The 14,943-nt window shown below is 30.4% G+C and overlaps 2 protein-coding genes across 2 annotated transcripts in view; one reads left to right on the top strand and one right to left on the bottom strand.

Moving 5' to 3' along the window:
- The window catches only part of LOC148283746 (uncharacterized), a 220,882-nt gene extending 213,516 nt beyond the window's left edge, over positions 1-7,366 (top strand). Inside the window, exon 3 of the mRNA XM_088243320.1 lies at positions 7,077-7,366. Within this exon, the coding sequence (XP_088099446.1) occupies positions 7,077-7,166 (90 nt within the window). The 3' untranslated portion in view covers positions 7,167-7,366. The remainder of the gene's footprint in view (positions 1-7,076) is intronic.
- LOC148283745 (5-hydroxytryptamine receptor 1-like) overlaps positions 1-14,943 on the bottom strand; it is a 204,854-nt gene that overhangs the window by 154,062 nt on the left and 35,849 nt on the right. The gene's annotated exons all lie outside the window — the stretch shown is intronic.

Raw genomic sequence — 14,943 nt, 5'->3', positions numbered from 1 at the left:
CGTTTATTGTCAAAATAATATTTTTTAGTATGAGCAAAACCGATTAGAAGACCCACGGTCTTAAATACGGTTTTTGAGTATGTAGAGAAAGTACATCACCTGTCAAACAAAAATCTCCTTGTACGGATAAAATATGATAACTTAAAACAGAAAATCCTGGCGCTTTCGTGCGAGAAAGCTTGACCCTGGATAAACCGAGACAGAAAACAGCCTCACAAGTTTACGAAGCTTTAATTTATTATTTTTCTTCTTCCTTGCGATAGCCCTACGTGCCTACTTGACCTTTTCTCCAGAGGGTAGTCTCTCCTGTAAGGTGGATTTTCAGCTGTCCTTCCATCTTTTGGGAGGTTTCCCACGAGGACGACGGAGTCTGGTGGTTTAATTTAGTAATTAATAATATTTTATACATTTACAATAACAACATTATGTGCAAGCCTCTAATTGGACTTAATGATATGTATTTATAGTATAATTGTATCTTATAAATGTCTGTTGGCTTTCTAATAAAATAAAATAAAATAAAAATAAAATAAGAAATATAAAGATAGCACAAGGGCTATAACGGTCTGTCTATTTAGTTTTTTCTCGAAATCTTCGGTCGTCACAGACTTCACAGTGCTCAATTAAATCTATGATTTAAAATGTTATGTTAATATCTGTAATAAGTGGCTACAAAATAAGTTTAGGGGAAAGATATAAAAATTTGAGTAAATACATAGGCTTAAATGGGGAAAAAATAACGCTAAACTAACATATAAACTCAGACATTTATCTTATGTTTTTCAAAGACTGAAAAATATTTTAACCAAAGAAAAATTAATAACGGTATATTACGCTTTTATTCAATCTTCAATAACATATGGTATAATAGGGTGGAAAGGAGTCTTGGGCATGCTTAGTCGCTCAAAAGAAATTGCACAGAAAAATATAATTAAGATAATTTACAAAAAACATAGACTATTTCCTAGTAATGAATTATACGTAGAGAGTGGAAGCCTTAGTTTTAGAAAATTATGTTTATTTCAGTGCCTGAAATATGTTTAAATAGGGAATTGTTTAGTTACAATTTCAATCGTATTAGCAATAGATCCGATAGTGTACTGTCAGTTCTAGGATGCAGAACTAAGTTCGCACAGAAACACTCCTTGCATGTTGGTCCAAGATCCTTCAATCTTCTAACTAAGGAATTACAGAATTACAAAACATTAAATCACTGGTACAGTTTACAGTAGGTTTGAGGTCTTGGATTAGCATGGAAAGAACAGATAGACACCTTCTTAAAAAAAATAAAAAAATAATGTGCATACTGCAAAACAATCATGTTTTCGTAATGTCAGCAAATGTGAATTTTGTTTTTCTTTTGTTTTTCTTTTATTTTCTTTTCATGGTCATGTCATACCATATTTGTAAGCTAAAAACTCATTAATAATTAAAAAAGGAATGGGCCACGCTCAGACGCTGAATTCTTTGAAGGCATTTTTTACCATTTATGTTATAGCTTAATTTTAAGATGTATTTTTCCAAAGTGTATTTTTGTAATTATATTTGTATGTCAATATATGGTCGGAAAAACAACAAATCATAAAAAAAAAATTTAAAAAAATTATACAGTCCACTATTTATGCAGATCTTTTATTTAGTAGAGATCGACAGCCATAATTTTATTGAATTGGCTGTAGCCCCAGCACACATTTTTCCAACTACAATAAAACACTAGATTTAATATTACATGGTTAGAAACAAAGTGTTTATATTTTTAGTATGTCCAAATGTTTGTAGACATGCTGAATTTCCTCCCCAAGGAGTTATTTTGATCCTAATTTGTTGCAACAGAGAGGAAAAATATCTTTGAGGAGAGAATATGCATTTACAGGGTTTATGATTAAAATGTGGATGTTTAAACATAGGCAAAATGGTGAATGTGACACAGCCTAGCTTTTATATTCCTTCCTCAAAAATGTTTTTCATTACTGTTGCAATAAATTTGGATCTGAATAACTTCCTAGGGAAAAAATCCAGTATGTTTACAAACATTTGGACCAACTAAAAATATAATTTATCAAATTAACCGGTATGAGAAGAAGTATAAAAATTGTTTTTGTGCGTTGCCTAGTAGGTAAGTTGGGTCAGCCGGATGAATCTCTCCCACATGATAAACGATTCAGCTCTTTTACGTCACAAAAGTCAACAGATGGCAGAGTTGAGGAAGTGTGGATGTTTAAACATGGGCATAATAGTGAATGTTACACAGTGTGTAAGTGGCCACTCAAACCTGTCAATGACAGGTCATAAGCCTTATAAATACCTAGACTTCCATATTCCCTCCTCAAAATTGCTAACCCTTTCAGTTGCAACAAAATTTGATGTTCTTAATTTAATTATACACTGTGTTTGTGGGTAAAATTATTTGTAATATTTTATTGGATTAAATGCATCATAAAATTCATTAATGGACTAAATAATATAGTTTAAAAATCCTATTAATTTATAGAATTAAGACTCACGCAAGAAACAATGTGGTTTTATTACCAACTTTTCACACATTTTTGGGTAGAATGGGGTCGTTAAGTTAAACCCATTAAAATAGGAGTCTCTAAGAAATTTCATTAAGGTGCTTTGTATGATGGGGACAAAGCGACAAGGTATGTAGAGTTCTAGATTCATTTAGGGAGTATTTAAACTTTCTACCCCTTAATAAAAAGCTAACCTTTATGGAGGCTGTTTTTAAATGCCGAACTTAAAAAAACGAATTAAATAAACATAAGAAAGCAATAATTTTCTTATAAAAAACATACTTCAGTTTTTTATGTAACTAAAATATAATTACTTTTTGACAGGCAGATTACGCCTCTTGAAATTTAGGCGAAATAGAGTGACATTGGTATTTACATAAAGACAAATTATTGAAGTAAAATTTGTTTCAACAAATTAAAGGTAATTAATTGAAGGAGAAATATATTTTTTTTTTAAATGTCAAAAATAATTTTAAAAATTTTAATCACATAAATATTGTTGTATTTTCTTTAAAATCTTTTGATCAACGTTTTCGTTGAATTTTGCTTTTGGTAATCTTTAAAATAATTTAAATAGTTTAGTTCAAACTCGTTTTTATGGAATCATGTTTCTCGTGTTATTTTAGAAATAATACTTTAGTGGTAAGTTTTTCATTTCTGTAGAACGTTTATAGAAAAAAAATATATATTTGCATCGGCCATTTGACGGCATTAAAGTTTTTCCGTGTATTTCCGTTTATTTATGCCCGTACATGTATAAAGGAAGCAAAAAAATATAATAAAGAAAACTAAAATAAAGAAGAAGACACAGAGAATCTAAAATTGCAAAATTTGATGCTAAAACGTGACCTAGAAAGCAAACATTGGTATATTGGTTCCTAGTTTCAAAGAAGTTTGTTCTTTGCTGCACCTATAGTAAAGCGTCCCGAGAGTCGAGAAGTTTGTCAGAAGAAAGTTTTCTAGAACGATAACTATTATTCCTTTATCACATAGAGACTTAGTTCGCAAGAGACAATACGTTTTCTCACCATTTTCATCTTTCACAGAGAGTCGTTTTTAGAGAGATAAACGAGATTTCAGTCCTAACGTTTTCTTGAAAATATAACGGACTTTTCTGCTTACCGTAGTTGTTGTTATATTCTAACACTTTTTATGCATAGAGAGCCGATCGATAATGAAGCTACCTAGCGCTAGATGGCAGCACAAACACAAAAAAGATTTATTTTTTCCAAATTGCAATCTGTCAAACGGCAGCTGTTAAAATGTCACCCAAATTCATCGATTAGTTTATTTGTTGTTGTCGTTTGAAGGAAACAACTTTTGTGTTTCTTGAAAAATTTAAAAAAATTAATTTTGTACAGTGATCAAACACTATTATTTGAAAGGGAAAACGGCAAAAAAGACGAAAAAAAACCCCGATAAACATTACAGTAAGTTTGTTCCGTCAGATTACATGGTAAAATATTAAATTGCTGAACTTAAACGCGGCCAAACAAGCACTGCAATAATACCATCGACAGGAAGGCCAAAAGAGGTGATTACTGAAGAAAATATCAAGAAAATCCTCGATATAGTTATGAATGATCGCCAAATGAAGTTGCGTGAGATTGTTGGAATAGCAAACATTTCATATGGACGCGTGTTTAACATTTTACATGAACATTTGCATATGAAAAAGCTATCGGCAAGATTAGTGCCGCGTTTGCTCAGTGTCAAACAAAAACCAACAGTGTTTGGACATGATAAAGCGTAATCCTATTGATTTTTGGCGTCAATTAATAACTGTTAATGAAACGTGGGTGCACCATTATACACTTGAAACCAAAAATCAATCGAAACAATGAGTGTAAGCTGGTGGAAGTGCTCCGAAGAAGGCAAAGGCAGTGAAATCGGCTGGCAAGGTTTTGGCCACTGTATTTTGGGATGCACTCGGAATATTGCTCATTAATTATCTTAAAATGAATCCACAATTACAGGAAAGTATTATCGTGCATTATTGGATCAATTGAATGATGCAATCAAGGAAAAACGACCACATTTAAAGAAGAAAAAAGTACTCTTTCTTCTAGACAACGCACCGGTTCACACAACATTAGATACGATGCTAAAATTACGTAAAATACACTTTGAATTGGTTGATCATCCACCTTATAGTCCAGATTTAGCTCTTAGTGACTTTTTCCTGTTTCCAAACTTAAAAAAATGCCTCTCAGAAAAAAGATTCAGCTCAAACGAAGAAGTGATTACCGAAACTAACGTGTATTTTGAGAGGTTCCCGAAATCGTATTATTCAGATAGTAGAAAAAAGTTAGAATATCGTCTTACTAAGTGTGTCGAAGTAAAAGGAGACTATGTTGAGAAATAAATGGTTTTTGAAAAAAAAATCTTTTTTTCTACTTAGGTAGCTTCATTTTCAATCCGCCCTCGTATGTATATAAGCAAAAGTTTGATGGAGGTTATTGGGAGAGTTAAGGACCCGTGGTTAGTGTCACGTATTCAACCATCAAAGGTCCAAGGTTTGAACCCCGCTCTATTGCAACCTGATCCTCATTTTCTAATAATGTTGTCCAGTTGAAATATTTGAGCAAATCGTCAAGACCATAAAAATTTCTCTTTTAAAAAAATTACCGGTAATATTTTAAACCTGCGGGCTCTCGCTGTCCTGAAAGGCCGTCGATGACGATCTTTCGACTTTATTCGGTGGAACTAAGGGGTGCTAGATTGACGTGGGAAGAGGCAAAAATGCTGGGTGGTGATAGGGTCTCCTGGAGGCAACTGGTGATATCCACCGGCTCCACTTAGGAGCTGACGTGGAAAAGAAAGAAAGAGATTTTAATTTTATTCAACGTAGTCATGTATTTTATTTTATATTGAAAGTCGGTATACACAAAATAAAATCAAAGATAATCAATAAAAATCGTATACGGTGATTGTTGTTTTAAAATTATTTTAAGAAACAGTTAAATCGGATTTAGAACACATTAATTTTTTTTATTGATTAATGATACGATAGATTAAAAATATATTTAAAACAGTTAAACGTTTTGTTTAAATGATATTTATTTAATTTATTTATTAATTTACATGCCCTACGGGCTTTTGCATTTATCAAAAATACATTTAAGTGTAGCAGTGAAACATAAATATGTACAATGTTCTACTAACAACAATTTTAACTTTTAATATACAGCCACTTGGCATGAAAACATGTCATAATAAAAATAAAATTATGTTTTTGTTACGAAAGTGGTAAACAGACAGCACGTTTCTATATTTATTTATTGTTTATGTAAAATATATTTTTTTCTCTCATTGAATACATTTTTGTTATTTTCTTACGTTAACCTTTTGTTTTATTTCTTTCTTATATTATTTACATTTTTTAATATCTTAATTTTAATATGTACATTTAATTTTCATGTTATTTTTTTTTTTTCTGTAGATATGAATTGAAATTTTCGATCAACTTTGTTTAATCTTCTTTTGATAACATACTATGTAAATATGTGTTAATATTTTTTTCCTATATTTAAAACGTATTTAGGTAAATTGGTATTCTTTAATTTTAATTGTATTATTTTACTCTATTTCCTTACTTTTTAAAATAATATTTCATTAAACTATTTTCATCTGGTTTTGTTCAGTTTTTTTCTTCTTAATAATATTTTTCAAAGCATCGAAAACAAAATTATACATGTTCATTATTTTATGCGTATACAGTATTATATCTGTCCTTTTTTTATTTTATTATTAATTAAAACTCATGTTTGTCTGAGCACCCGATGACAAACTATTATTGAATAGTTTATTAGGACAAAATATATTTTAATACTCCGTTTTCTTTGTAATGTATGAATATTGTAATTATGTGTATATTTTATGAAACTGTTTATGAAATATTTTATTTTACTGAAAAAAAAAACACACGAAAAACTGAAATAATCACCTGAAAATAGTTTCGATCACAAAACAAGCATTTTTCAATTTGCAAAAAACACCCACAGCACCAGAAAAATTTTACCTTACTTTGAAAATCATTAAAACTCTACAAATAAATTATAAGTTTCTTGTTTATAATATTTAAAAAAAATGTATTTATTGCTTATCATTTGTCAAAATCAAAAACATTTCAACTGTTGTGTAGATTTGATTATTCAATTTCCAAAAGGTGCTAAAATTTTAGTTTCTATTTTCTATGGCTGGCTGCTTTCTGCATTACTACCTTAAATTATTGTTTTAAGCAATCGATTTCATAATATGTGTACATACGAGTATAATGTTTTAAATTGTAATTTGTTTACTGCTGTGATTATTTTTGTCATACGATTTTGTGAAAGGTTCATCGAACCATTAATAAACAAATAGGTATACTGCGTCTTTTAATTATATTGATTGAAAAGCTTCTCAAACTTTAAGATACAGTTATTTAATATAGAATATGAATATTTTAAATAATCGATCAGTAAACGAGTTACTACATATTTAAATTAAATAAATATTTTTTTTCAATAAGTTTAAAAACGTGCTTGTACACGGCAATATATTATTGTTGTTTTTTTTCAGAATACAGTTCTGCGTGAAATAGTACCAATATTTCGAACGAGTGTCAACTGGTTGGCTGCTCTCAATAAACAATCCCGAAAAAGGAAATAGGGTGGACAAAAGTCCGTCCCGAAGTTTAGAGATTGGCGGGTTCACCAACCACGCTTGAGGTCCTGGGTTCGATTTTTGGAAAGTTTGATATCCACAAAATATATTATACTTAAACAAATAGGCAAACAATAAGAAATTGTGTGTGTGTGTGCGTGAGATAGAGGATGGGTAAAAGTGGGCATGTGTGTGTGAAAGAGGGTATGTATTAGGGTGTGAAAGTGAGGGTGTGTGTATTTGTGAATAAGTATTAGTTTTGTATTTGTAAATATTATAAAATCGCAAAATTAAGACATTCAACAATAATTGTTAAATTGTAAATATTTTTTAATTAAGCTTTATGTATGTTTAGACATGATGGTGTTCGCATTTCTATAAATTTGCATGTGTTTTATGTGTTTTTGGAAATACTATATAAATATATACTGCGGTGATGCTAAAAGTGGGGGTGTATTTTAGTATTTGCATGTTGGTGTAGTGAGTGTCCTGACGAAGAGATGGGTACGTTTCGAAACCGGAAGACTGAAAAAGTTGGTAAGTGGTTATATACTGATATATATTTATATTCAATAAATATATATATATTTAAGGAAATAACCCGCTAAGCCACTATTTTGAGGCTTAGGGTAAGATAGAGAAAATACTGAAGAAAGTAATGAAAAATACCCTAAAACACCTAGACCAATTGAGAAAAAAACTATTACATGGGTTTTTTTCTTGCAACTGGCGGGAATCGAACCCAAGACGCCTGTTTCACAGTTGGCCGTCTAACCAACTGCGCCACGGCATAATTTAACATATTGTTTATTTTTTAATGGTTTAAACATAAATATACATGTGTATTGAAAAGGGCAACTTTTCAATAGAAACGAGGAGCCTTTTATTCACAAATATTTACGAGATTGGAAAAGTTTGAGCGACGCAAGAATAAAGAGATTTCACTTTCTCATTTCTTAAAACCGGAGAGATGTTTCCAGTAACTCAAATAAATAGAAGTAAACCTTGAAGATGTATCGTAATCCAATAGCATTTGAGGACAAGCAAAATAAATCTCTTTCTAGGTATACTATCTCCTTTAATGAGATTTCATAGAAGGGTAAATAAACCTTCTGCCATTTTGAGCCGTAAAATTGTACGATTTTGCCAAAGACGGATTACGCTCTGGTGGCAAACAAAATAAAACAGAATTTCCATTAGTGAGGACAGGTAATAACGGAGAAACCAAATTACATATTTTTTAAATACCCAAACACAAAGTGGTATTATAAAGCTAAATTTAAAACATACATTAGAATCTAAATAAGAGTCATTGAAATCTGTACAACAACCCATCACGAGAAAATCTTAAAAAGGGATTTAAAAATTTTAAATGTCATATTTCGCGATTTTAATTGAAGTGAACTCTGCTAATTACACTGCCCCTTTCAATGTCAGTGCAAATGATATAAATGGCTTTTTCGGATATTGTTATTTATCATCATGATCATATTGCAAACACAAATGGTAGCAAAAACTGTATTTGCTTGTATCACAATAGCCTATGTCCATTTTAGTAATTTTTAATAATCTTAGATTAGGTTATAATTATCGTCATTTTAAAAACTTCTAGATCCTACGCCATTCAAATAAGTCACCAAAATTTTAGCATTCTGCCTATGTTTAAGTTTTATTCTTAAAAAGTCCAAAATAATATATGAATTTCCTAATATTAACTTAATTCAAATTATTATTAAAACATATACTAATTATTAATATTACTAAACAATATACATGTACTAATTTTTTATTTTATTTAAAGCCAACGAATAAGATTACTTTTTAAGAGCTAACTTATATTTTTAAAAAGCTAACTCATAAGAGCACGCATTTTTATTATTTTTTTATTATTTAGATAACAAATAAAAATACAATGTTACAACCAAATTAAATTTTTTACATGAATTAAATACACATATTTACATTAACGTTTCCAATTACGTAAAAGAAATAAACAATTCTTGTGTACATAATGGGGAGTGACGTCTTTTCATTTTCATGTTTTTTTAACTTACATTTGAATGATTTTTTTTGTTCCCTTATTTCTAATGGTATTTCCCTAAAATAGAACTGTATGTTTTTGTTTTACTTTTTTCTTTAGTCTTTTTTTAAAATTTCTTCAACTCTTCCATCTTTTGACTTCTGTGAAGTAGAAGAGCTGAAACATTTATTTATGTGTCCATGTCCTGATGAATCTGGTCTCGAAATCGGTAGACATAGAATAGTTATAGTAATAGTAAAATTAATTACTTAAAAAAAGTTAAATTGTATCTCTTAATTCAATATATAAATAAAATAAGATAAAATACATATTTTAGGGATGTAAATTCAAATAAACAATAATTAATTATACCGATAAAAATATTATGTATTTAAGTTACTCGATCCAATATTTTTTCAAAAATTTTAATATGAAAAGCTTGTCTAAATATCTTCGGCTGTCAGAATAGAGTTGTAAACTAAAATATAGAAAAATTATCAAGGAAAAGATTTAAAAAAATATATTGCTCTGCTCTTGAGGACTCCCACGTACAGTACAAAGATGCTATTAATTTTATTCAGGACTTGATCGCTCCGATCAAAGTTGAAATATGTCCTTAATGATAAATATCATATTTTACCGTTAAAAATAATGATGAAGGATCAGATTTTTTGAAAAAAATGTGAAAAATATGAAGGATTTATTCCTCTAAGATTTTAATGACCAAATTGATCATCATTTTTCCACGAAAAAATCGTTGTAACGTTTTAAACCAAATGGTTTCATTATATTTTCTAGTTGAACATATACCAGGGGCGTGCGGTGATGTTTTCGAATTGGGAAGCAGTCGCTTGGTACTAGGTACATAGAAAAATTATGTACCTACAACCAATACAATAATTCAAGCTAAGTGCTTTGAAATAAAGTAAAAAGCAATTTCGTGCCCTAATTTCAGCATTTGATAGTTAAATTTCATAGTTTAATATTATATCACGTCCACCAATTTAAGTGCTAAATTTGTTGTAAAATGGCCAAAATATATGAGAATTAAACATGGATTGGTTTGTTAGAACTGCTTCCACTGAGCTTATAAAAGCTCAATTTGTGCGTGCGCAAACTACTGAGCAACCGCTTTATAGGAACCAGCAGACTTACGCAGTTCCTTATTCTAGAATAAGACGGAGTGCAATAAATTTCACTTCAGTAAGCGCATAGCTGCGAAGGCAAAAGGTTGTGTATATGTCGCAATTTTAACAGTTATAAATAAATGAACATCATTTCAGATCGCTACGATTGACAACAAACTGATAAAAGACTATTTTTTTTTAAATATTACACATGGAAAAGTCTTTTAGTGGTTGTATACAAATTAAAAACATTTTTTAAAACGTTTGACATCAAAATTAATTCTTTAATCATCAATAATATGATAAAAAACTATTTCTTGAAGTTATTATATTCCGTTTTGATGTTTTCTATCTCTGTTGCAACCTATTTAGATATGAATAACTCCTTAGGGAAGAAAACCAGCCAGTCTGCAAGCATTTTTACATACTTAAACATTGTTGAATTAACTACCTGGTAAAAGAAGAAGGAATTTTCTTCGGAAATATTTCCAGGTGGAACTCTGATAGCTTGGAGAAAACTATTCTCGTGGGAAGTGTCTAAAGGACAAGGTCGCGTGGACGTCAACCGACAAGATGGAGCGGCGTAATCACTGAATTATCAGAATCATCACTGACGAATGCCTATAGAAGAGCACAAGACCGTTCCAGTTGAAGGGAGACTGTCCACAGACGAGCCATGCCTGGAGTCAGGCGTAATCACCATCCTCAGACATGAAGCACGGATTGAAGAGAGAGAATAAGAAGAAGCATAAAAATTGTAAAAAAATTCAGGCGTTGCCTAGTAGGTGATTTGGTTCAGCCGGATGAATCTCACCCACATGATAAAGGTTTCAGCTCCTTTACTTTACGAAATTCAACAGATGGAAGAATTGAGTAAATGCGGATGTTTAAACATGGGCAGAATGGTGAATGTTACACAGTGTATAAAGTGGCCACTTAAACTAGCTATTGGCAGGTCATAAGTCCTGTAAATGCCTAGACTTACATATTCCATTCTCGAAAATATTTTTTCTCTCTTTTGCAACATATTTAGTTATGATATCACAGTTATTACAAGATAGATCTTCTCGTTATATTGCTTTTTCAAATTTTTACGATTACTTGCTATACCTGTTATTCTTTCTTTACTCTTTCTTTTTTCTCTGCTGCATTGACATGTTTTTATACTTTTAAACTACTTTTAATTACCTATATTATGTAGGTATATAAAATCTATATATTGCTGCTCTTACAATGTGTCATTAATTTTGAAGATGTTTTTTAAATTGGCTTGAATTTACTGTCTTATATTTCACTTAAAAATTCTTCTCATCGTTTCTTTGAACCCCTTAAAATATGTGAGTGTATATTTATGTTTTTACTTTTTTTTTTTAAATTTTATTATTATTTTATTTTATTTTTACATCTGAGCATGTTTTTCATTCTTTAATTTAATTCTTAACTTTGAATTACTTTTACAAATTTTCTTCATTTTTAATATTATTTCCATTTGTTAATACTAACTACAAACTACAAACTTTAAAACAACTTTTTTTTTACTTAAGTTTTAATTTTTAAACAACTTCTATTTATGTTTTTTTTCCTTCTCTTTTTTAAACTTTCATTAAAAACCTTACATATAAATGCTTTTTAATATGGGAACCTCATTGGTCCATTAGAGTTAAGTCTAACTGCGTAAAATATTAAACTTTGTAACTGTACTGCATGTTTCCTAAATAAAAGAAAAAAAAATAGATACATTGTTACTTCGACAGAGATGGAAGTACTAAAAAGAAGCTTAGAAGCGGAGATCATAATATCAGGTAAGTATTTCTAGTCTTTTATTTCTTTAATAAATTACAATAAACTTCCACCAAGAATTTTCACTTCAAACTTGAACACTCGGGGGCGAAGGTTTTTTATTAAAAAAGAGAAATTGTTAGGAGCGCAGATTTATTTTAAATGTCATGTAATTTTTTTCTTTGTAAAGTCAGCTGGGGTAAGAGTAAATACGGGACAAGAGGAACAAAAGCTCGTTTATCGAAATGTATAGAATTAAAAGCTTTATTGCTCAGTCGGTAAAATAAAAAGATGCGCTTTTGTTCCAGAATCAAAACAACGATGACACTATTGCATTATAATTTTAAAACACAGGGAAATAACAATTTACACTTTCTAAGTTATATAAATATTTTTATATAACCACTTACCGGCTTTTCTACGTCTACCGGTTTCGAGACGTAACCGTCTCTTCGCCAGGACACCAATTAAACCAACATACAAACCAACATGCAAAACCCACCACACACCTTCACTATAGTTGTTGCACAAAAATATAAAACCAACACACATGCATTTTAATAAGCACATGCACGAATTAGGGCAAACATGCACTGATTAATTTTTTGTTTCTGTTATTGTCCTTGTTAAAATTCTTGTTTCAATCCTTGTTCTTCAGTTTACGTTGGAAGAACATCAAGAAATTTTGATACTCGTTTTAAAGAACATATAAGGTGTCTTCACAATAATAATTTCTATGAATTCACAAATCACCGAATCAATTTAAATCATGACTTTAATAAAAATACAGGTATTAAAACTTACATACTAACTTTGTAACTGTACTGCATGTTTCCTAAATAAAAGAAAAAAAAATAGATACATTGTTACTTCGACAGAGATGGAAGTACTAAAGAGAAGCTTAGAAGCGGAGATCATAATATCAGGTAAGTATTTCTCGTCTTTTATTTCTTTAATAAATTACAATAAACTCCTACCAAGAATTTTCACTTCAAACTTGAACACTCGGGGGCGAAGGTTTTTTATTAAAAAAGAGAAATTGTTAGGAGCGCAGATATATTTTAAATGTCATGTAATTTTTTTCTTTGTAAAGTCAGCTGGGGTAAGAGTAAATACGGGACAAGAGGAACAAAAGCTCGTTTATCGAAATGTATAGAATTAAAAGCTTTATTGCTCAGTCGGTAAAATAAAAAGATGCGCTTTTGTTCCAGAATTAAAACAACGATGACACTATTGCATTATAATTTTAAAACACAGGGAAATAACAATTTACACTTTCTAAGTTATATAAATATTTTTATATAACCACTTACCGGCTTTTCTACGTCTACCGGTTTCGAGACGTAACCGTCTCTTCGTCAGGACACCAATCAAACCAACATACGTCTCGAAACCGGTAGAAATAAAAAAAGTCGGTTAGGGGTTATATACAAATATTTAATAACATTTTGTAAAATGTTTGACCACAAAGTTAATGCTTAAAATATTAATAATATATTTTTATTAAGTTCAAAACTCCTTTCATCAGCCACATGTCACTCCATTTTTAAAATTTCATCATCATTCCCTTTCCGGACCTACTGGTGCATAGGGCACTTTGTTGGTACACCAATAGCAGCAATCTTGATAATTTTTATTACAAGGTAAGATGATCAGTCTTACGGTTCAGGCGCCAGTCCAGGGACTATGAAATATTCTAATGTAAAAACACCTTTTTGAAATAAACATTTCTTCTCAACCATATCGGAAATCGAACCCGAGACCTCTTTTATGGTAGGCAAACGCGCTGACCACTACACGACGAGGCCGACAAAAAAACTAAAGAAGTGTCAAAGGTTATTTCACTGTGTTTTAAAATTGTAATGCAATAGTTTCATTGTTGTTTTGATTCTAAAATAACAGCGCATCTTTTTATTTTACTGACAGTTGAATTTAACATTTAGTAAATAAAAATAAATTATAAATATGTAAAGCATTAACTTTGAGGTCAAACATTTTACTAAATATAATATTAAATACTTGAACATAACCGCTTACCGACTTTTCTATGTCTACCGGTTTCGAGACGTACCCGTGTCTTCGTCAGGACACCAATCAAACTAACATGCAAACCAACATGCAAAACCCACAATACACCTTCACCATAGTTGTTGCATAAAAATATAAAACCAACATGACATGTATTTTAATAAGCGCATGCACCGATTAGGACAAACATGCACTGGTTATATTATGAAAATATTCTGTTGTTTGAGAAATAAATGAAAAAAGTAGAGGGAATGAAGGGATGGAGGGATGGAGGGAGGAGGTAAGCTTGATAGGTTTATTAGGGTGACCATTATAGTGGGACATTGTATAAAAGACTATATTTAAAGTTTGTTTGATTATTGATCAAAGGAAAATTATTTTTTAAATCTTTCCTAATGTGGAATATTTTATTATTTTTTACTTTTAACCCTTCATTATTTGTATGTAAGTTTTAACACCTGTATTTTTATTAAAGTCATGATTTGAATTGATTCGGTGATTTGCGAATTCAGAGAAATTATTATTGTAAAGACACCTCATATGTTCTTTAACACGAATATCAAAATTTCTTGATGTTCTTCCAACGTAAACTGAAGAACAAGGATTGAAACAAGAATTTTAACAAGGACAAAAATAAAAACAAAAATTTAATCAGTGCATGTTTGCCCTAATTAGTGCACGTGCTTATTAAAATGCATGTGTGTTGGTTTTATATTTTTGTGCAACAACTATAGTGAAGGTGTATGGTGGGTTTTGCATGTTGGTTTGCATGTTGGTTTAATTGGTGTCCTGACGAAGAGACGGGTATGTCTCGAAACCGGTAGACATA

Source organism: Micrasema longulum, unplaced genomic scaffold (genome assembly GCF_059751315.1).
Source record: "Micrasema longulum isolate JH-2025_06_02 unplaced genomic scaffold, ASM5975131v1 h1tg000205l, whole genome shotgun sequence".
In the NCBI taxonomy this organism is placed as follows: domain Eukaryota; kingdom Metazoa; phylum Arthropoda; class Insecta; order Trichoptera; family Brachycentridae; genus Micrasema; species Micrasema longulum.
This window is presented reverse-complemented; position numbering and strand designations above follow the sequence as displayed.